Source organism: Clytia hemisphaerica, unplaced genomic scaffold, assembly GCF_902728285.1.
Source record: "Clytia hemisphaerica strain Z4C2 unplaced genomic scaffold, Clytia hemisphaerica genome assembly, whole genome shotgun sequence".
Lineage (NCBI taxonomy): Eukaryota > Metazoa > Cnidaria > Hydrozoa > Leptothecata > Clytiidae > Clytia > Clytia hemisphaerica.
This window is the reverse complement of record NW_027103728.1, coordinates 637,109-660,350: the sequence shown is the minus strand read 5'-3', so window position 1 is coordinate 660,350 and position 23,242 is coordinate 637,109. Positions and strand designations below refer to the sequence as shown.

General features: G+C 36.4%; 2 protein-coding genes across 3 annotated transcripts; both read left to right on the top strand.

Annotated features, from left to right (window-relative positions):
- The first annotated feature begins 13 nt into the window (after positions 1–13).
- On the top strand, positions 14–19,073 carry LOC136804879 (muscle M-line assembly protein unc-89-like). Its single transcript, XM_067061390.1, has 21 exons — positions 14–38; positions 134–585; positions 672–6,645; positions 7,666–8,538; positions 8,732–9,022; positions 9,266–9,547; positions 9,759–10,040; positions 10,641–10,922; positions 11,191–11,472; positions 11,704–11,985; positions 12,204–12,488; positions 12,673–12,954; positions 13,199–13,492; positions 14,329–14,634; positions 14,930–15,085; positions 15,378–15,581; positions 15,992–16,049; positions 16,312–16,658; positions 17,153–17,311; positions 18,097–18,636; positions 18,982–19,073. The coding sequence occupies exons 1-21, from the start codon at positions 14–16 to the stop codon at positions 19,071–19,073; spliced, it is 11,748 nt and encodes a 3,915-aa protein (XP_066917491.1).
- A 1,370-nt stretch (positions 19,074–20,443) lies between these two features.
- LOC136804928 (uncharacterized protein DDB_G0289955-like) lies at positions 20,444–23,104 on the top strand. 2 transcript variants are annotated; one of them, XM_067061458.1, is made up of 3 exons: positions 20,444–20,533; positions 21,379–21,887; positions 22,767–23,104. In XM_067061458.1, the coding sequence occupies exons 1-3, from the start codon at positions 20,508–20,510 to the stop codon at positions 23,102–23,104; spliced, it is 873 nt and encodes a 290-aa protein (XP_066917559.1). In that variant the 5' UTR covers positions 20,444–20,507. The 2 variants fall into 2 exon arrangements, with proteins under 2 accessions (XP_066917559.1, XP_066917560.1); XM_067061459.1 differs by lacking the exon at positions 20,444–20,533 and adding an exon at positions 20,972–21,072.
- The last annotated feature ends 138 nt before the right edge of the window (positions 23,105–23,242 follow it).

Here is a 23,242-nt window from a genome sequence, read left to right as displayed (position 1 = left end):
AAGAAAGAAGATAATGCTCTTCTCAGCATCATTGAAAAGTTGAAACCACAAGTGGTTGAGGAGGATACTGATGCTATTTATAGAGTTGTTTTGTCTTCAAAAGCTGATAAATTCCAGTGGTTTATCAATAAAGTTGAGATCACAAGTTCTGATGAAAAATTTCATATCGAATCTTCGGATACGGAGCACAAACTGACCATCAGCAAATGTAGATTTGACGATGACAAATCATCAATCAGGTTCAATGCTCAATTAGACACTGATGAAGTCTTTGGATCTGTGAAACTGAAAGTACAACCAGCTACTTCAAGCTTGAAACCATTTGGTGATATCAAAGATGTTTATTGTGTGGGCGATACTGCAACCTTTACTTTGTTGATCAGCGGCCATCCAGAGCCGTTTGAGGTTGATTGGTTCAAAGGATTTAAAAGGATTGAAGAAGATGAAATTAAATATGAAGTTGACATTTCATCGAATAAAGTATCGCTTGTTTTAAAAGACCTTGATCCCTCAGATGCAGCCACATACAAATGTCTTATCAAGAGCTCAACTGGAAAATCTGAGTATAAATATAATCCAATAAAGGTCAAGGAGAAACTTGAATTTGAAAAGCTGAAAGCTGCTTCAAAAGATAGTGATACATCATCAAGAAGACAAGCTTCGTTTGAAAGATCTTAGATGAAGAAGAAATTGTAGAGGAACCAAAGGATCAGGATGTCCAAGAAACAGAGACTGAGATCACATCTGAAGAAGCTGCTCTCCTAGAAGAAGGATTCGATTCTTGGGCGAGTGGTGATGACGTTGATGACGAAGGACGAGCAATGAAAGCAGGTCGAAGAGGCTTTGGTTATCTTGACCGAAAACGACCAAAGAAGGAAGATAATACTCTTCTCAAAACCATTGAAAAGTTGAAACCACAAGTCATTGAAGAGGGTGATAACGCCACGTTCAAAGTATTGTTATCAGCCACAGTTGATGAATTCAAATGGTTTATCAACAAGGTTGAAGTGTCTCCTTCTGAACGCTTCTTGACAGCAACTACAGAGAATGAGTTTACTTTAACCGTAAAGGAATGTTCACTTGAAGATGATAATACATCAGTCAGATTTAACGCAAAATTGGATACAGACGAAGTCTTTGGATCTGTAAAGCTCAAGGTACAACCAGCAGCTCCAAGTTTGAAACCACTTGGAGATGTCAAGGAAGTCTATTGTGCTGGTGATAATGAGACATTTGCTTTGCTGATACGTGGACACCCCGAACCATTTGAGATTGACTGGTATAAAGGATTCGAGAAGATCGGAGACGATGAAGCAAGATCTGAAATCGAGATTTCATCCAAAAAGGTTTCCCTTCTATTGAGAGATATGGAACCATCAGATGCCTCAATCTACAAATGTGTTATCAAAAGTTCAGGTGGCGAATCTGAATATGCCTTTCTTCCATTTTCTGTTAAAGATAAACATCAGTATGAGCAATGGTTGAAATCTCATGAACGAAACAAAAATGATGACAAAGATCGAAAAGATGTCGACGCTAAACCAGAGAGTGAATCTCTTGAAAAAGGATCTGTTGAAGATGACAGTTCAGCTATCGAAGCATCTGCCAAAGATACTGCAAAGGTCTTAGAAGAAGAAGAACCAATGCTTGAGGAAGTGATCGAGCAGGAACAAATAATTCCGGAAGAGGTTGACGATGGAACACCATTCGTTGTCAAAGAAAAGATGAAACCGATCACTGCAACTTCTGATGAAAAAGCTACTCTGTTTGTTCGTCTTTCAAAGCCAGCAAAAGAATTTAAATGGTTTGTAAACAATGTGGAAATCACACCAGAGAGCGAAAAATTCACCTTATCTGAAGATGATGCCCTTTATTCTTTGACATTCAAGAACTGTACTATGGACGACGATAAAAAAGCAGTCAAATACGTTGCAACATGTTTCAAGAAGCAACTTACGGATTCTACTCGTATGAAAGTTAAACCAGCAACTCCGGAGCTGATTTGCACCAGCCAAATCAAAGATCTTTACGAAGTTGGTGAAGAAGTACGGATTGACCTTGATATTAAAGGACACAAAGAACCTTTTACTGTAAACTTTGCGAAAGGATTCAGAAAGATCTCAGAGCAAGAAGGAAAGGTTGAAATCAATATCGTCGAAAAACATGTGTCGTTTATATTGAAAAACATAGATTCTACTGATGCTGGAACTTACAAATGTACTGTCAAAAGTTCAGTTGCAACTTCTGAACTCAAGTTCAAGCCAATCAAAGTTAACAAAACTCCTGAGGTTGTTAAGGAAACAGTTTCATTTGAGATTGAAGAGAAAATGAAACCAGTTGTTGCAGAATGTGGTGACAGTGCTGATTTCAATGTCGTCTTCAACCACGAACCTGAAAGTATTTCATGGTATATAAATGACCAAGAAGTTAAACCATCAGATAAATACACCATCGACCAACTCGAAAAGAAATACTTCCTGAGATTCAATTACTGTGAAATGGAAGATACGAAAGCAAGCATTAAATTTATTGCTAAAATAAAAGACAAGGAACTCGCCAATTCTGTCAAACTCAAAGTACAAGCTGCAGCTCCAGGTTTGAAACCGCTTGGTGATGTGAAGGAAGTTTATTGTGTTGGTGACACTGCAACGTTTACATTACTGATAAGCGGCCATCCAGAGCCGTTTGAAATTGATTGGTTTAAAGGATTTAAAAAGATTGAGGAAGATGAAATCAAATCAGAAATCCAAATTTCAACAAATAAAGTTTCATTCATCTTGAAATATTTGGATCTTTCCGATGCAGCATCATACAAATGTGTTATCAAAAGTTCAACTGGAAAATCTGAGTATAAGTATAATGCAATCAAGATCAAGGAGAAACTTGACTTTGAAAGTCTGAAAGCTGCTTCAAAAGATAGTGATACATCATCAAGAAGACAACCTTCTTTTGAAAAGATCCTAGATGAAGAAGAAATTGTAGAGGAACCAAAGGATCAGGATGTCCAAGAAACAGAGACTGAGATCACAGCTGAAGAAGCTGCTCTCCTAGAAGAAGGATTCGATTCTTGGGCGAGTGGTGATGACGTTGATGACGAAGGACGAGCAATGAAAGCAGGTCGAAGAGGCTTTGGTTATCTTGACCGAAAACGACCAAAGAAGGAAGATAATACTCTTCTCAGCATCATTGAAAAGTTGAAACCACAAGTCATTGAAGAGGGTGATAACGCCACGCTCAAAGTATTGTTATCAGCCAAAGTTGATGAATTCAAATGGTTTATCAACAAGGTTGAAGTGTTTCCTTCTGAACGCTTCTTGACAGTAACCACAGAGAATGAATTTACTTTAACCGTAAAGGAATGTTCACTTGAAGATGATAATACATCAGTCAGATTTAACGCAAAATTGGATACAGACGAAGTCTTTGGATCTGTAAAGCTCAAGGTGCAACCAGCAGCTCCAAGCTTGAAACCACTTGGAGATGTCAAGGAAGTCTATTGTGCTGGTGATAGTGAGACGTTTGCTTTGCTGATATGTGGACACCCCGAACCATTTGAGATTGACTGGTATAAAGGATTCAAGAAGATCGAAGAAGACAAAGCAAGATCTGAAATCGAAATTTCGTCCAAAAAGGTTTCACTTCTATTGAGAGATATGGAACCATCAGATGAATCAATCTACAAATGTGTTATCAAAAGTTCAGCGGGCGAAACTGAATATGCCTATCTTCCATTTTCTGTTAAAGATAAACATGAGTATGAGCAATGGTTGAAATCTCAAGAACCAAACAAAAATGATGACAAAGATCGACAAGATGTCGACGCTAAACCAGAGAGTGAATCTCTTGAAGAAGGATCTGTTGAAGATGACAGTTCAGCTATCGAAGCATCTGCCAAAGATACTGCAAAGGTCTTAGAAGAAGAAGAGCCAATGCTTGAGGAAGTGATCGAGCAGGAACAAATAATTCCGGAAGAGGTTGACGATGGAACACCATTCCTTGTCAAAGAAAAGATGAAACCAATTACTGCAACTTCTGATGAAAAAGCTACTCTGTGTGTTCGTCTTTCAAAACCAGCAAAAGAATTCAAATGGTTTGTAAACAATGTGGAAATCACACCTGAGAGCGAAAAATTCACCTTATCTGAAGATGATGGCCTTTATTCTTTGACATTCAAGAACTGTACTATGGACGACGATAAAAAAGCAGTCAAATACGTTGCAACATGTTTTAAGAAGCAACTTACGGATTCTACTCGTATGAAAGTTAAACCAGCAACTCCGGAGCTGATTTGCACCAGCCAAATCAAAGATCTTTACGAAGTTGGTGAAGAAGTACGGATTGACCTTGATATTAAGGGACACAAAGAACCTTTTACTGTAAACTTTGCGAAAGGATTCAGAAAGATCTCAGAGCAAGAAGGAAAGGTTGAAATCAATATCGTCGGAAAACATGTGTCGTTTATATTGAAAAACATAGATTCTACTGATGCTGGAACTTATAAATGTACTGTCAAAAGTTCAGTTGCAACTTCTGAACTCAAGTTCAAGCCAATCAAAGTTAACAAAACTCCTGAGGTTGTTAAGGAAACAGTTTCATTTGAGATTGAAGAGAAAATGAAACCAGTTGTTGCAGAATGTGGTGACAGTGCTGATTTCAATGTCGTCTTCAACAACGAACCAGAAAGTATTTCATGGTATATTAATGACCAAGAAGTTAAACCATCAGATAAATACACCATCGACAAACTCGAAAAGAAATACTCCCTGAGATTCAATTACTGTGAAATGGAAGATACGAAAGCAAGCATTAAATTTATTGCTAAAATCAAAGACAAGGAACTCGCCAATTCTGTCAAACTCAAAGTACAACCTGCAGCTCCAGGATTGAAACCGCTTGGTGATGTGAAGGAAGTTTATTGTGTTAGTGACACTGCAACGTTTACTTTACTGATAAGTGGACATCCAGAGCCGTTTGAGATCAACTGGTTCAAAGGATTTAAAAAGATTGAAGAAGATGAAAATAAATCAGAAATCCAAATTTCACCAAATAAAGTTTCATTCGTCTTGAAAGATTTGGATCCTTCTGATGCAGCAACATACAAATGTGTTATCAAAAGTTCAAGTGGAAAATCTGAGTATAAGTATAACCCGATCAAGATTAAAGAGAAACTGGAATTTGAAAGGTGGCAAGGATTTGGAGACGATGACACTGAAAAAGGAAAGCGAAGATCTGCATCTAGAGAAGGTTCCGTTGATGATGCTCAAGAGGATGATAAGGAAGTCTTAGATTCTCTACCTGAAGTTGAAGAGGATGCCATGGCTGAAGAGGAGACAGACTTGGAAGAAGCTGTCTCCTCATCCTTCGATTCTTGGGCAAGTGATGAAGGTGATGGTGGTGGTCGTGCAATGAGAGGAGGTCGAAGAGGCTTTGGTTATCTTGACAGAAAACGACCTAAGAAAGAAGATAATGCTATTCTCAATGTTATTGAAAAGTTGAAACCTCAAGTTGTGGAAGATGGCGATGGAGCTACATTCAAAGTGTTACTGTCAGCGGAAGTGGACGACTTTAAGTGGTTTATCAATAAAGTTGAAGTAGCTCCTTCGGATGAACGTTTCTTGATGCTCAGAGAAGATCGAGATCATGTCTTGGCTATCGAGAACTGCACTATAGAAGATGATAAAATGTTGGTCAGGTTCTTAGCACAACTTGATACAGATGAAGTATTCGGGTCTGTACGTTTAAGTGTAACATCTGAATCACCGGCACTTAGACAGATCAACGATGTTTTCGAAGAATATACCGAAGAGAGTACAATACCTTTAAAGCTTATGATCAGAGGCCATCCAGAACCTTTTGAAATCAGTTGGTTCAAAGGATTCAAAAAGGTTGAACACGCAGAAGGGAGAACTGAAATTATTGTCAATTCAAGACAAGTATCTTTATTTGTTAAGAATGTACAAAAGAATGATGCTGGAATATATAAATGTGTTATCAAGAGTTCCAACGGTACATCTGAGTTCAAATATAACTCAATTTCTATTAAACCGAAACCAGCTGTTGTATACGAACCTTTTAATGTTACCGAGAAAATGAAACCAGTCGTTGCTGAATGTGGTGAGAGTGCCATTTTTACAGCTGGCTTCTCTGAAACACCAGATCAAGTCAAATGGTATATAAACAATGTTGAAATTGATATCAATTCAGAGAACTTTAAGATTGAAATGATTGAAAAAAAATCAGCTATGACCATCCTGAAATGCTCCATGGAGGACGATAAGAAATCAGTCAAATATGTTGCCACCAGAGCTAATAGTAAGGATTTAACTAACTCAACTCGATTAAAGGTTCAAGAAGCTGTCCCTGGACTTCAACAAATTGGACACCTCAAAGACACTTATGAAGAAGAGGAAGAGATCAAATTTGACATCGAGGTCAAAGGTCATCCAGATGCGTACACAGTTCAATGGTTCAAAGGCTTCAAACAAGTGAACATCAATGATGGGCAATATTCCTTCTTCAGAAAAGGCAATCGAACGACTTTCATTATCAAGAGTTGCCAAATGCCCGATGCAGGAACCTACAAAGTTGTCGTCAAAAGTGCCAAAGCAACGACAGAATTAAAGTTCAACTCGTTCAAAGTTAAAGGTTTGAGATTTCTTAATTTCAATTTTACCACAAAAATGACATACATGACGACATTGACAATTGCACTTAACAAATATCACGTCAACTCAAATGGCAAGTTTGTCTACTGGCTAACAGTTGTGATTCAGGAGTATGGACTATTGAGCTGACTGTCACTTTTTGCTCTTGTCCTACAAATGCTCCTGGTGATGACAATCTGCCGTCAACTCACATTCATTTTCAACAATGAGATTCACAAGAATCTTTGAAAGCACCAGCTTGGACATTAACATGTTCTGCATCACACAGAGACCTTTGGTAACGCTGAGTTACTTCAAAAGGTACTTATTCACATTCCATTTCAATATCTATGAAGACGACAAGCTATTCAAAATATTTAATTGTATGATAACGATAGCTCACTATTTAGCACCATACTTGCTTGTTGAACAATTACATTCATTGTCAAACTTAGCATTTATATAATTTTTACTACACTCAAACAATTTGCACGTTTATATTGCATTATAATTAATATAACAAGACTAAGACATATCTTGCACAAACCTAGCACCATTTACACGAACGACTGCACGACAGACTAGACACAAAACCGAGAATATTACTACAATATTACGTAATTTACACTACTGAACTTATCTCTGTGACAATTATGACTGTACAGACTAGAATTGACGATAATGACCGATTGACTTATCTGACTTAACTGAAACGCCGACACTCAGACTAGATTTACTGATCAACCTCCTTACTAATATAAATTGACTTGACAAATTAACATTATACATGATTTTGATATACTGAACAGACACTGAATTGAATTATCTCACCCGATTGTACTTATCCTAAGATTAATCAACAATTATTGAAACCAATTTTACTAATCCTACTCCGATTTCGTAACAATTAAATAGATTTTGAGTTTATTCAGACTTTAGAAGGATTTAGTCCCATAGCGTCCCCTTATCTATTGTGTCATCTCTAAGGCTAATTTAACATTGTTTTCTTGGAAATTTATAGAGAAAATCCCAGATGATGAAGCTCCTAGCATCGATGCTGAAAGCTTCCAAGATATGGATATCAAAGAAGGGGAAACCTTAGAGTTGATTGCAAACATCAAAGGTTTCCCTGTACCAACGATTGAATGGTACAAAGGCTCGACTGTTGTTAAGAGCACTAAACGCATTATTCTGAGCAATGACAAGTCTGTGTACAAGCTAAAGATCACCAGAGCCTCTCTGGAGGATGCTGGTGACTACAAAATCGTTGCCACCAATAAAGTATCAACAGCTTCGCTCTCAGCTAACGTTATTGTTGGTTGTGAACCAAAATTCGGTAAAGAGCTTACTGACTTTGAGGTGGACGATATGGATCCAGCTGTCTTTGAAGTTGAAGTTGATCACGCTGATTCGGTAACATGGTTCTTAGATGATGAACCAGTTTCTGAAGATGAGGACTTTGAATTCAAACAGATGGAAAGCCATTATTCATACACTATCCGTTCAGTCAATCCTTCTGATCATGGCAAATATGAAGCTAGAGCCACCAATAAGTACGGTACCACAAGCTCCACTTGTCAACTTGTTGTTAAGGTACCAACACTACCTGTTATCAATATTGACATTCCCAATAACGGTGTGGTTGAATGTAAAGAAGGTGAATCGTTCGAATTGAAATTCGATGTCGAAGGTGAACCAGCTCCAGAAGTGTTCTTCTTTAAAGATGAAGAATCAATGGAGAAAGAGAATGGACGAGCTGTTATCACCAGAATAGGAAGAACTCATTGGGGATTCTTCATGTCAGATCTTAAAGAATCAGATTCTGGTAAATATGTGATCGAAGCTGAAACTAAAGCTGGTGTTGTCGAGAAAGAATTCGAAATCAAAGTCACAGGTAACTACAATTTATTTTTTATTTGCTTCCTCTTGTGCTTCTTATTGGATTCAAAAAGGATTTCTTGCCAAAGTTATTAAAGTTCCTTCAATTGCCATTGTATCCTATTTGTGAAGATTCTATATTCGTTGCTTAAGGTTTCTAGCATGATTTATGGGTAGAATTAACTTGAATTTCAATTTAATTTTTTCAGCTGTCAAATTACCACCATCCGTCAATGTTGACTTACCAGAAAGTGGAATCATCAAAGCAAAAGCAGGAAAAGACCTTGAAATTCCTTTCGACGATATCCCCGAAGATGCAAATTTTACCTTTTACAAAGATGGTAAAGAAATGGATATGGGACGTGCTGTTAATACAAGAATGGGTCGAAGACATCTTTTCTTCATGGGAGACCTCAAGAAGAAAGATTCTGGAAAATATTCAGTAGAGATTGAGACTGACGGAGGAAAAGTCACCAAAGAATTTGAGATCAGTATCCCAGGTATTCATAATTTTCATTGCAAACTTCATTGAGTTTCGTATATCAAAGGATTTTACGTTAATTTTTTTACATCCAGTTTAAAAACTCTTTGGACGATGCTGTCAGCAATCAAAGAGATGAATACTTCTTTGGTTAAGCAAAGTTACAGAACATTAATCGTGAAATATACTGAAATTTTTATGAATTATTTGGCTGAAAACACTCCTCTTTAACTATTTTCATGTTACTCTTCGTCTATTTTAGATGTTCCAACCGTCGATGTCGACCTACCAGAAAGCGGAATTATCAAAGGAAAAGCTGGAAAAGATCTCGAAATACCTTTTGATAATATTCCTGAAGACGCAGATGTGACTTTCTTCAAAAATGGTAAAGAAATGGATATGGGACGTGCTGTTAATACAAGAATGGGTCGAAGACATCTTTTCTTCATGGGAGACCTCAAGAAGAAAGATTCAGGAAAATATTCAGTAGAGATTGAGACTGACGGAGGAAAAGTCACCAAAGAGTTTGAGATCAGTGTACCTGGTAAGAAACTCCTTTCTGAAGTAACGTTTGATGTTTTCCATTGATTCGAAGATTTTTAATGAAGACAGGTCTTAAACTCTTTAAGGGTCTTGATTCCAAGAAATTGACTTCGTCTTAATCTTTTTATGAACGGGAACCTGAACATTAAATTGTTTCTGTTGTTATAAAAAAAAATTTTAACTTCAATTTCTTGTTTTTTGTCATTCTTCAGATGTTCCTACAGTTGACTTTGATCTTCCGGAAGACGGCATCATCAAAGGAAAAGAAGGAAAAGACCTCGAAATACCGTTTGATAATATTCCAGAGGATGCTGATGTAACTTTCTTCAAAAATGGTAATGAAATGGATATGGGACGTGCTGTTGTTACACGAATGGGTCGAAGACATCTTTTTTTCATGGGAGACCTCAAGAGAAAAGATTCTGGAAAATATTCAGTTGAAGTTGAAAATGATGGAGGAAAGATTAGCAAAGATTTTGAACTCGCTATTAGAGGTAAAAAATTAATTTCAGCAGGAAAGGCTTGTCTTGAGCAAACTGATCTCCCAAAATTGATAGTTAGTAAGAACATATGTTATATTCGTGCAATAGTGTAGTGGTTATCAATCTTGCCTTCCGTAAAGGAGGTTGGGCTTTGATTCCCACTTGGTGCTGGGATTCACTTGGCAAGTGAATGTCTCTTCGCCCGGGCCAACCCATGCCATGTGAGGGGATTTGGGTAGACATAAACTCAAGAAGCCTGTCGATGACTGTGCTAGGAATCGATTCCAAAATACATCATGGATGAGGTGAGAGCGCCCTGGCCTTGTTCCATGGTGATTCACGCCAGATTAACGTACTTAATCCGAAAAACTGTGTGTCTGGGGCTCGCAAGCTGGCAGGCACTACATCGTAAGACGGTTCTAACGAGACGACTCCTATACCGCTCAATACAGAACCGGACATCCTCTGTAAGGAGAAGTCAGTCATCGTGTTATAATCATAGTCGAAACATTTTCTTTATATGCACAATACGATAGAGGCACCATCATAGCACATACATTTCGAAAAGCTATCAGACCATTTTTTATCCTTTCTAAAACTTCTTATTTACAGAGAAACCATCCGTTAGAGTGGACATACCAGATAACGGCATAATCAGAGGAAAAGCTGGAGAAGATTTCGAAATACCGTTCGACAATATTCCTGAAGGCGCAGATGTAACTTTCTTTAAAAATGGTAAAGAAATGGATATGGGACGTGCTGTCAATACACGAATGGGTCGAAGACATCTTTTCTTCATGGGTGATCTCAAGAAGAAAGATTCTGGAAAATATTCAGTTGAAATTGAAACTGACGGAGAGAAAATCACTAAAGAGTTTGAATTAGACATCAAAGGTGAATATCATGACCTGTTTTTACCTTTTGACTTTGAGTAATATATTCGACACTGTATTTTGTTAGCAATTACTATCAAGAAAACTTGGGACAACATCGTTTAGGAGTTTTTAAAAAATGCACAGCGTAAACGGTTCCAAAAAAAATATTAACACCAAATTATCGCAGAGTTTGAAGTCCTTTTCCGCAAACTTTAATTTTCAAATTACTTAGTTTCTAACTCTCATTAATACGGTAGCAGTGATGTTTTATTTAACCTCTTCTTTAGATGCCCCTACAATTACTGTCGATTTACCAGAAAGCGGAGTTATCAGAGGAAAAGCCGGAAAAGATTTCGAATTACCGTTTGATAATATTCCCGAAGATGCAGATGTAACTTTCTTCAAAAATGGTAAAGAAATGGATATGGGACGTGCTGTTGTTAGACGAATGGGTCGAAGACATCTTTTCTTCATGGGTGACCTCAAGAGGAAAGATTCCGGAAAGTATTCAGTTGAAGTCAAAACTGAAGGAGGCAAAATCACTAAAGAATTTGAACTTGAGATTCCAGGTAATATTTCCTCGCACTTAATGTGTAGTTCTGTTTGATAGCCAGAAAACACATAACTTATCTATAATCGTAATATCACGGCTAAATGAATGCAAGGCCATGACGAGTCAGTGGGTTCAATTTCAATCGATTTCTCCTTATTCTCTAATTTGGTCAATTGAAATTTACGTAGAACGGTATCTTTAGTTGGCTTTTGATAAAAAATTTGACAAAATTGCGTTTATTCTTCAGATGTACCCACATTGAAGGTGGACATACCCAAAGATGGAATCGTCAAAGGAAAAGAGAACGAAGAGATTGAAATCAAATTCGACGTTTCCGATGTTGAGGCAGAATTAACTTTCTTCAAAGATGGTAAAGAAATGGACATGGGACGTGCTGTTGTTACACGAATGGGTCGAAGACATCTTTTCTTCATGGGAGATCTCAAGAAGAAAGATTCTGGAAAATATACAGTAGAGATTGAGACTGACGGAGGAAAGATTAGCAAAGATTTCGAAATCGAAATAAAAGGTAAATACCCCTTTGTTTTCAAAGTCAGCTAACAGTTAATAAATTTTTCTATCAATCTAAAACATCGTGAAAATACTGTCGCTCGAAACCGAAACTAAACACGTATGCCAAGCTACCATAAAAATATTTTTCATATCAATCTAAAACATCTTGAATATCATAATTGAAAAGTTAACCTGTATTTCGCTATAAATTATTTCTAATGCTTTCATTTCCAGAAAAACCAACTGTCACTTTTGACCTTCCCGAAGATGGAGTCATCATTGGGAAAGAAAATGAAGATTTTGAACTACCTTTCAATGATATCCCAGAAGACGCTGAAGTCTCTTTCTTCAAAGGGCGAAAGAAGATTGATGACATGGGACGAGCTGTTGTCACCAGGACTGGAAGGAGCCATCTCTTCTTCATTGGGAATCTAAGGATATCAGATAGTGGACGATATCGTGTTGAAATTGAAAATGAAGGTGGAAAAACAGAAAAAGAATTCAAAATCGATGTCAAAGGTATATTCCACGATTTATTAGCTCGAAAAAATCTTTTGCAATTGATTAAAATATGGTTATGCCATTTTTTAGCAGCAATTTTTCATAACTCCTTGACCAAGCAATCAAAGGTAGAGAAATATTCTTAAACGACGGCTATATCTTGAAGCATCAATTTAAAAAATTCACATTCAATTTTTCTTAGAAAAACCAACGGTCAAAGTTCGTTTACCACGCGATGGCATCGTCAAAGCGAAAGAAGGAGAACCTTTCGAATTGAAATTCGAAGTTTCTGACGAGGCCGAAGCCTCTTTCTTCAAAGACGGCAAGAGAATGGATGACATGGGACGAGCTGTTATCACCCGGATGGGGCGAACGTATCGATTCTACTTCCCTGAGGTCCAGAAAGATGATTCTGGTAAATACACGGTGGAAATTGAAAGTGAAGGTGGTAAAATCAAGAAGGAATTTGAAATCCAAGTCACAGGTTAGTGATAATTACAAAACCTTAGTAATGTAGGCATGTTTTTTTATAGAGACAAGTAGATTTTAGCTCCTCAGACTCATGCTTTTTTAAAGCTGTTCACTTAATTTAAGCCCTGAATTTTTAAAATTGATCCTTCAGCTATGTAAAAACTATTGCTTCTGTTGGTCGAAAAACACCTAAACTAAACGTTTGCGAGCTATAACTAACTATGTATCATAAAATCAAATTTCATTTTGATATATAGCGAAGCCAAAAGCATTACCAACAGTGCATGTCAAATTGCCCAAGGATGGAATTTTGAACATCAAAGAAGGTGAACCATTCGAACTCAACTTTGAAGTATCTGATGACTCTGAAGCCATCTTCTACAAAGGTGATAATAGAATCGATGATATGGGTCGAGCTGTTGTCACCAGAATGGGTAGAACCTTTAGATTCTACATTCCCGAAGTCAAGGAATCAGATTCTGGTCAATACATCATGGAAGTCCAAGGAGAATCTGGAATAACCAACAAATCATTCAAAATCAAAGTACAAGGTATGCTCCTCATTGATGCGACGTTAAAAACCAAGAATTTGTCTTCATTATTTAATTCATGCCACGTGTTTTCACAATCAAAACTTCGCTCTTAGATACGCACAAAATAAAAAAATAATCTTTTATTATAGCAGGCTTTACCATGCAAAATGAACCAATCGAAAAGCTGTGATAGTGATAATATAATAGCGAAAATAACTGATAAACTACTGAAATTTGACTAATACATATGCAGCTAATACACATACAATAATAGATACACCACATACACATGATACACTATTATCCTCCTCTACATACATTTTGCTAGTTGCACGTTCGTCACTCTAAAATCTTCGATCATAAACACACCTAGGATTGGGTTCGAGCTGACCAAGGCCGTCTGTCAGACGCAAAAACATCCAAAATTTAGACCAACAGAAAGTCATTGCTTCAAGTGTTCGAATTCATTGCATTGACGCATTCCCAGCTAAAGGTCATTTCACGGTCGAAAGGAATCATGGGTAATCAGGACCACTACGCTCTGATAACGACTTTCTGTTGGTCTAAATTTTGGATGTTTTTGCGTCTGGCAGACGGGAAGCCATTATCCTTATCGCTAGCCTTATCAGTTTATATTACTCATGATTTATTTCGACTGTTAAATGACCTATAAAGCCTGAGACTTTTGGCTCTTGTGAACTGGAACGAATACGCTTTAATTTCACTCTTAAGGTTCATACTGTTGGTGTATTCAATTCTCAGGGGTTCAGTTTTTTCCATGTAATTCTAGGAAGAGGAATAGATAGATGTATCAAAAGTTGCATTTAAAACAAAGGTATTTGTCTCAATTGTAGGAAAACCAAAGAAATCACCCATCCCGACCATCGACGTCGACCTTCCTGACGAACCAATCAAAAAGAGGGAAGGTGACAAATTTGAAGTCCGTTTCAAAATCAGTGGCCAACCACACCCTGAAGTCTTCTTTTTTAAAGATGAAAAACCCATTGAAGAAAAATCGAAGAAAGTTCTCATCAAGCGGGAAGGCGAATATTATAATTTCACCATACCGAGACTGGAATCTTCAGATTCTGGATTGTATGTTGTAGAATGTGAAAATAAAAATGGTACCGTTGAAAAAGAATTCGAAATCGAAGTCGAAGGTATTCATCAACTTCTATATCATTTCGTTAAATTAAAGAAGTTTTGGTTTTCTGGACATGGCCTGCTTTGATTTGTCAGATGAAAGAGGGTTTAAACTAAAAAAAAGTCCATGGTCATAATAATTACGGGCTGATATTTGTGTGGCATATCAACTAAAAGTTGCTACAGGCGTTACTCGAGAGATAAATCCAATATAAACTATCATTGTAAAAATGAGCCCTTCACGCTAATGGTGAATCAATGGTAAGAATTGATATGATGAAAGTTAAACTCGATATTAATTCTTGATTTCAGGCAAATCGAAAAAAGCTCCAGTAGCAGCACCAAAACCACAACTTCAAAGTTTGGTGAGCGCTTCAACTAATCCCAACAAACCAGCATTCAAGATCAAGTTACAAGACATTGAAGTTGTTTCCTTCAGTGCTGTCAGATTCGAAGTCGTCGTTAAAGGTGAATTTTTGATTTTCAAAATGGTAGAAAGAGTTGTTAGCGACTCCATAAATAAAATAGGCGTTCATACGGCATGCATTTTGATTTTTGGGGACATGTCACATGTCATACATCGGGGTTTTTCCAAGCGGAGAAGAACTAGCTCTGTTGTTTGTTGTTTTTTTTACTTTGTCCGCATTAGAACAATTGGAACAGTGTTTTTTACTATGTTACATAGTATTCGATTTTTCAGTGTTTCAGAAGCATATGGAATTTTTAAATTAAAAATATATCTATCTTCTTCTTAACACAGGTGACCCTGAACCAGAGATCACGTGGTATAAGAACAATGAAATTATCGACGATGACGATCGCAACTTTTTACAAGAAGAAGAAGAAGATGGAACTTGCGCTCTTGTTATTCGTGAAGTATCCACTAACGACCGTGGTACTTACAAGTGTATGGCTAAAAATCGTTTCGGTAAAGCCATGACCACTGCTGAGCTCTTCGTTGAAGGTATATATAAGTGTTATTTACACAGCGTTGTTTCAACGTTCATCTAACGTTCTGTGGACCTTGTATAAACGTTAGATTAACGTTGAAGCAACGTTTGCCAGGCTGTCTAGTATTATATTGTAATATAGTCTGAATCGCAGACCTCTACTAAACCGCTGGTAGTTTATAAGGAGCACGAATCCGTTAGAGGATACCAGCAGCCTAATTGTAATGTTTTTCTCCCTTCCTTCTGCAAAGTCAAAGACTTATTTACACATCTATCGATGCATTACCTCCGTCTCTTCGCAGTTACGTTTGGTATAGACTTAGTTACGAAGAAGAGTTTTTGTCACGAAAGACGTCACCATGTTACTTATTATTCTGAACATTACGATTAAAAACCTCATGTTTCAATTTGTTTTTATCCATAGATCATGGATTTGAGTCTGACGATTCAGAATCTGAGCTTGGTGGACGATCGTTGCCAAGGTAAGAAAGCAATAAGCAGATAAAAAGACAAAGAAAATAGGAGAATGCCGTTAGAATGCATGCTTTTGATTGTTTCTTACATTTAAAAACTGTTTGACAGGATTCTTGATCCTCACACTTCGAGAGAGTCTCCTGTATGAACAGAAACTCTTCTATAAAACGCTTCAGTAGAATCCCCATCAAAGGGAAATCCTTCGGGTCTTTCGAGCTGTAGAGGTCCGACTTGTGAAAATCAAGGTTGATGTCAATTCTTTCTTTTCAGAACTGATGATGACGATCTTACAGATGATGACCTCTTGGATGAAGAAGACGAACTCGATCACGCTCAAATCATATTACCCATGCGTGACCGTCACGCTACCATCGGCTCCTCCGCTAAATTTTCATGCCGTGCACAATCCATTAAACCCCACATACCTGTAGAATGGTACCACGATGATAAACCAGTCGACCTTGGTTGTGGACGTATAAAAGCTGCCGTCGCCGAAGAAGGAGAACTGTTCACGTTGAACTTGAGGAATGTACAAATGTCAGATGCTGGCAAATATAAGATCGTCTTCAAATTACCCAACGAGACGTTGACATCGAGTGCTAACCTTAATGTTGATGGTATGTTTCTAGACAATTAAGTGCATGCTGTGTTTGTTCGTTTGTTTTGTTTGTTTTGTGTTTATTTTTTGTTAGTATCGCGTTGTGCTCAATTTGCATTGTTGACCAACTGACAACCTCGTTCCCAGCGTCTAATCAACTTTTCTACGTTTACTATGGACGCCGGAATATACCCTCTGGCGTATATCAGTAAATTATTAAGGGCTACACGGGACGAGGTTAAGCGAGTTACTCTAAATATTATTATTACCTTAAGACGCAGCTCAATCAAGAAAAGTGCACAGAACACTGCACAATTTTTTTTATTTTTTTTCACCTTTTAACGCATTACTAATAATGACATACCTAACATTAACTGCACTCAACGTCTTTGTGTGTATGCCCATATTTAGAGTCGCATGATTTATTGTATTTTTCTAAGTTGGCTTGAAATGAAAGCTCATTCAACCGTTGAAAATATTTTTTGAAAATGTTCTTCTTTTTCAATTTGACAGAGGGTCGCAAAACAGAATTTGGTGTTTCAAGCCGATCTTCAGATACGAAGAAAGAGCCAAAAGCAACACCACCAAAACCCGCCCCCAAAACACAAAGGAAACCAGGCCAAGAAGAACCGACTTTTGTTTTGGAACCAAAAGATAAAACAGTCGTTGAAGGTTGGTAAAGACTTTTTGTCCAGTTAATTTTTATTGGCGCCTTATTTTCAGAGGCGCGTGGGTGTTTTATAATGAAAGATATTTCAGGCAAAACTTCGGTAAACATTTAACTGCGCTCTGGCAATATATAGGCAATGATGTATTATTATGACCTATCCCTAACATCTACCGACAAATGGAGGCTTCGTGGTTATGTAAGCTTATCTCTGTTGCACATGTCACGCGAAAAAGCAGAAAAAAGCATTTTATCGCAGTTTCGAATCAAGATTCTATTTGCTAAGAAACGAAATTTTCGATAAATGTCACTGACCTCTTTTATGTAAAATCAAGATAAATTGCTCCTAAACTGGATAAGTCAGATTAATCCCTTTTTGAAAATTAGTATAATTCTTTTTTAATGCTCAGTTCAGACGGTTTTGAAACTGCTTAAACATAGTTTGAATGTTACATTGGCGTGAATAATTTTGTATACTAATTTCTTTAAAACTGTTAGAGTTTCACGGATTCAATCTATGCTTATCAAATTCGGTAACATTGACTCCATAATCTATGGTCCATTTTCTTTAATTGTACACGCTCTTTTATGCTACAATGTGTAAACCATGTCTTTGTGATCGGGCTTATTCCGCTGTGATTGGTTTCCATAGGATTGCAAGATAATTGTTCACTGTTAAAGCAAATGGACTTGACTTGAAAAAAAACGACCTTAGACCGTTGCAGAACAGTTTTGTTGTTACTTAATAGTAATGGATTCTCAAATATCTTTCCTTTGTTTAATTTCACAGGTAATCAGCTGAAATTAACAGCCAGCGTTAACGGTAAACCAACACCCTTAGTTGAATGGTATAAAGAAAACTCATTACTTAAATCTTCCTCTACCATTGATATTCAAGCAACGAGGAACCTACATAACATGGTAATAAGAAAGGCTACCACGAAAGATGCTGGCGTTTACAGATGTACTGCTCGTAACGAAGCTGGACAATGTACTGTCGAAGTCAACATCAAAATCGATACTAAATCCAACAAACCTAAATTATCGCCAAACCACCCAGCATTTACGAGAGAATTAGAGGATTTTTACGAAGCTGAAGAAGGAAACGATGTCGAAATGAAAGTCGAATTTACCGGCAAACCGAAACCACGAATCCATTGGGAGAAAAATGGAAAGAATATTGTCTCGATTAAACGTGTCAAAATACACGAGGAAGATGGAGCAAGTCAATTGTTGATCAAGGCATTGAGAGACACTGACTTTGGTGATTATTCGTGCACCATTTCCAATTTCCATGGCAACACGAAATCCACTTCATGTCTTCGATTATGTAAGTTAACTAAAGGACAATTTTACAAAAAAACTGTTGGGAATAGAGAGATTATCAAGGCACTAACTTTATCAAATTTAGTTTAAATACTTTGGTACTAAGATAGTACTATAACACCAATGACCCTTCAGTTTTATTTGCACTAATGATAGCTTATAAAAGTAAAATCTTAAAGCCCCAAGAAGTGGGTGAAACTTATGAATTTGAAACGCCAAAACGGTCAATAACTCATTGTTTATTGCACAAGAAACATCTTATTGTTAAAATTCAACTTCTTCAATGCCACTCAAGAAAGTAGAACTCGTATTCATTTTTATAAATTTCCGATACTTTCTTTGTTTTCAGGCTCTGATGGTACACCCGACATTCACATAAACACGCCCTCTCCACCACCACCCCCTATTTCTTCCACAACCAATCAAGAATGTTCTAAGTAAGTACCCTAGATTATTCTTCTTTATGATTTCTCAAAAAAATAATCCAGATTTTAATCATCTTCGTTCGATTCGGTATATTGTTGTGCTGTGTATTAAATCGTCTTATCTTGGGGTAACATTATAGACAGCTTTTGTTCCAGAATCCTTATTTTTCTAAGTAGTGCGGTTTTGACTGTCGTGTTCGATTTAGAAATTATTAGGACGAGCAATTATGACGTCATCAATTTTAAACTTCCTTCTTCCTCTTCCTTTACTCGCTTTCCTTTGATTGCGCAATAGAGGTCTCTCTTTTGGCTCCTCATAACCAGAACTGATGCGCCATCATTAAGAATCTTGTGTCATCTTTAGTACAAAACTATTCGGAATTCCCTTTCCATCTCCTTAATCATCAGCAGTTTGTTTCAATTAATTTCCTTTTACAGTCTTTTTTATCTTGAGATCCATTAAATTTTCGCGTTGCTAATTAGTTGGAAGTCCGCCCAACGGTCAATTAATGGAAAGATAAAATCTTGTTTTTCTTTGTTAGAACATATTAAGAAAGGTCAAATTCATCTTTTGATTTTGACTTTCTCAATTTTTTCGTGTATTCTTGGAGCAACATCGAGTTGGTATCATTTTTGTGCTATTTTGGATTCTGTCCGTAGATTTCTAGGTCATAATGAAACCTGTTTTTCATTCTTGAAATTCATTGACGCTTTTTGAGCTCACATTTCAAATCCGAATTCTAAAAGCTATCCTTATCAAGTCTCGTTTTAGAAACTTAACATGTTGTAGTTCTTATGTGGAAATTTTGATATCAATCAGTCCAGGTCTCGCTGTCTTTTTATAGCTCACGTAAAAATGAGCCACTTAGACTACTTTTACGAACTGATTAATAAGGAGAACAGTTTTATGTTATTTAGCACAATAATGTTGACTGTTTATGACTAAATAGATCGTTTAAATGGTTTATTTAATCGAAACATTTGATTTGATATTTGATTTGATTGCTTATCTAATACTCGAGCATGTTGTGTTTTTTCAAACAAGTTTTACGAGGAACAAATTCAATAAAGTAGATTTGGAAAGGAATCTTGTTTTGAAGCCAAACTGATCAATATTTATTGATATTTTCATCAAATCACGATATAATACTTTCTTTACTGGTGTTTTCCTGACATCACAGAAATTTTTCTTCTGACGAATTTCTAAAATTGTATTTTCTCAGCTCATTAAACACCCTGAAAACCTACGTATAATAAGGAAATGGATTTTCTGCAGTTAACAATTTTGAGGAAATAACACAAGTTACTTCTTATCTTGAAACATACTTTACTACGAAACGTTGTTCGATTTGACTTTTAGAAGTGACTTTGTTGTAAGAAAGAAGAATTTACATTTTGTGGTATTGGGTTACTTACGCTTCATTGTTTATCAAGGGGATAAATTTCAGATATGACTATAATGAGTTTAACAGATAGGTATGTGTTACCATTGTATGTTGCCATTTCAATGCAGCTCTATAAATTTAGTCTTTTTGCATCTAAGAAAACTTACAAAGATTTTTTTTTGTTAAAAGACCTCCATTTTATAAGCATTCATTTCGACACGATCTTAAAACTTTTGAAATGCTGACAATTCAAAATAATTTTATTAGCATTATGTGGTATCTAAATTGACTATAAAAACGCAAATCGACAATTCTAGTTCGTCATAATCAAAATGCTTCTTTTTAGTAGAATGCAGTACGATGATGATTAGCGTAGCACTTTCGATTAACTCAAATCATTTTTCGATTAATTTTTTCCCTTTACTACTGTTATGACCGTTCTCATAAGTTCTTACAGAAAAAAATCGATTTAATTTTTTTATCAAATTTAAACACATTTTTAATGGAATGTTTTCCCATTTAAAAGTATATACTTGCAGATTTAATACGATAATGTCTAGCTAACAGACATTAAAAAAGTTTATGGACAAGGAAACTTTTTGGAAGGCTATTCTTTTTGGCAAAAATGAGGTAAAAGAAGCATGCTACAGTGTAAACTCTTATGGGCCTTTTGTATGATTTTTCAGCTTAAAAAATATTACATTTCTTTTCTTGATGATAATGTCAATGTATCCGTAACGTCCAATTCTCCTTTCAAGAAAATACCAAAACTTTGAAAACTGCCTGATATTAATATGTTTCAATAAATCAACCATCAAGGTTAAATTATCGAGCTAAATGCACAGAACCTCGTATTCGAGCCTTGTAAACTTATACCTCATCCCTTTTATACTGTACAATTCATATATAGTTTTAAATGTTTCTTCTTTTTTTCAGTTTGGACGAATACGATGCTACTGATGATGAAGTGGCGGTTATTACAGACAGAAGGAACGACCAAAATACAAGCAATGATATAGGAATGAAACTATTGCAAATCAAGGAATTACATCCTGGACTTAATAGGGAAGTGACCAGGCATAAATTCCCTGGCGCATGCGGTATTGATGTCGTTGTAATGCCTGCAACTCCGCGAGATTCACCAGTCAGTGGTGCTCAACCAGTAATCAAAACAAAACCTGAAGACTTAGACTTAAACATTGGCGAAAAAGCTTTATTTGAATTACAATTAGCTGATGATACAGATTTAGCCAAAGTCAATGTGTCTTGGTCGAAAAATGGACAAATTTTATTCGGTTCTGGTAGAACGAGAATATGGAATAAAGACTATAGTTTCTTTCTGGAAATTTCCAAAGTTGACGTAGATGATGAGAGTCTGTATGAAGTTCGTGTTCGAAACGATTACGGAGAAGTCATGTGCGACGTTCAACTATTGGTTAATGATGGTAAGTTCGAAATCCGAAGTGTCCCGATTAAATTTTCCCGATCATCCCGGATCGGGATTTATCGGGGAACCAAACGGGACCACGGATGTTAAAAATGCACCAGCACATGTATTGGAAATCATGTTTTTTTACGGAAACTCAACTTCAAGAATGCAATTTTTTTCCGAGAGTATTTCCGGTGAAAGTGATTTTTAGATCACTTTGTTTTTCGCGCCATTTTTTTGCGTTAATCGCGTTTATTTTTGCGTGAGTGAACCGACTAATATACTAATTACTGATTATAAACTTACATGAGTGAAATCTACCTAAAAGAGGAAGGCCTAGTTTAGACTATAATCAAAAAAGATCATTATACAAACCCATTGATTCTTATCAAAATATAGAAACTTTGTTTTTAATTACAAAGTTTTTACAATGGGGACTTAATTAGTCCCAACAACCCAGAATGTTTGTTTTATAGACAATTTTCAACCCTGCAGAAAGTAAAAAAACACCTTCTAGAGCTTAAAATGAGATTAGGGGACTTTTTTCCTTTCTCGATTTTTATTTCATATCGTTACAGTTTAATCTGTTCTATAGGTCTTTAATTATGGACATTTGGGATGTTTTGTAAATCTAAATTTTAAGGAAATGAGAAATTTTTTTTTATGTTTTTGAGCTTAGCCAATTGGGAATCAGGAAATCAGGTCATGAAGAAGCATATTCCTTGTTTCTCAACTTTCGGCTGTTGTCTTCATTTAAATGCAATTGAATTTCAACTGAAAACAATGTGCTTTTTATAGGACCATTATTTGAAAAGTACCAGAGAACTTTCAATTGTCATCAATGTACTTTCTTCATTTTAAACTAATGAATTTCAACTTTTCATTTTCTCCATAGAAGAAGAATTATCTGAAGAAGAAGAATCTGAAGTTGAAGAAGAAGAAGTAAAACTAAAGATCACCAAACCCAAATTCACCAAGAAATTACAGAAACAATATCAATTAATTGAAGGTGAAAAACTATTACTTGAAGTCACTACACAAGGTGGACCTTGTGACATCGCTTGGTATTACGAGGGTAAGAAATTACTACCCAGCGACTTCATGCAGTTAGTAACAGAGGTGATAGCCATCAACTTGTTATCCCAGAAACAGTTTTGGATGATGAGGGAGTCTATTCGTGTACAGTATCTAACGAACTCGGTAAAGATGAAACTGAAGCTGACGTCTTTGTAGATGAAATTGATGATGCAGCAGACGGTGCTGGATCAAAACCGGCGGACGTTCCTCCTGAAATTGTGAGGAGTTTGCATGATAAGGAAGCTTTTGAGGAGGACGAGATACGTTTTGATGTTGAAGTCATTGGATGTTCTC

What these genes read in the sequence shown, in the direction of transcription:
- LOC136804928 (XM_067061458.1), top strand. Translation starts at nt 20,508, where the DNA reads ATGACTATAATGAGTTTAACAGATAG. An exon ending in ATAATGAGTTTAACAGATAG is followed by an intron (nt 20,534 to 21,378) that starts GTATGTGTTACC and finishes TCTTTTTTTCAG; the next exon opens with TTTGGACGAATACGATGCTA. An exon ending in TCAACTATTGGTTAATGATG is followed by an intron (nt 21,888 to 22,766) that starts GTAAGTTCGAAA and finishes TTTTCTCCATAG; the next exon opens with AAGAAGAATTATCTGAAGAA.
- LOC136804879 (XM_067061390.1), top strand. Translation starts at nt 14, where the DNA reads ATGCTCTTCTCAGCATCATTGAAAA. An exon ending in ATTCGAAATCAAAGTCACAG is followed by an intron (nt 8,539 to 8,731) that starts GTAACTACAATT and finishes TAATTTTTTCAG; the next exon opens with CTGTCAAATTACCACCATCC. An exon ending in ATTCAAAATCAAAGTACAAG is followed by an intron (nt 13,493 to 14,328) that starts GTATGCTCCTCA and finishes TCTCAATTGTAG; the next exon opens with GAAAACCAAAGAAATCACCC.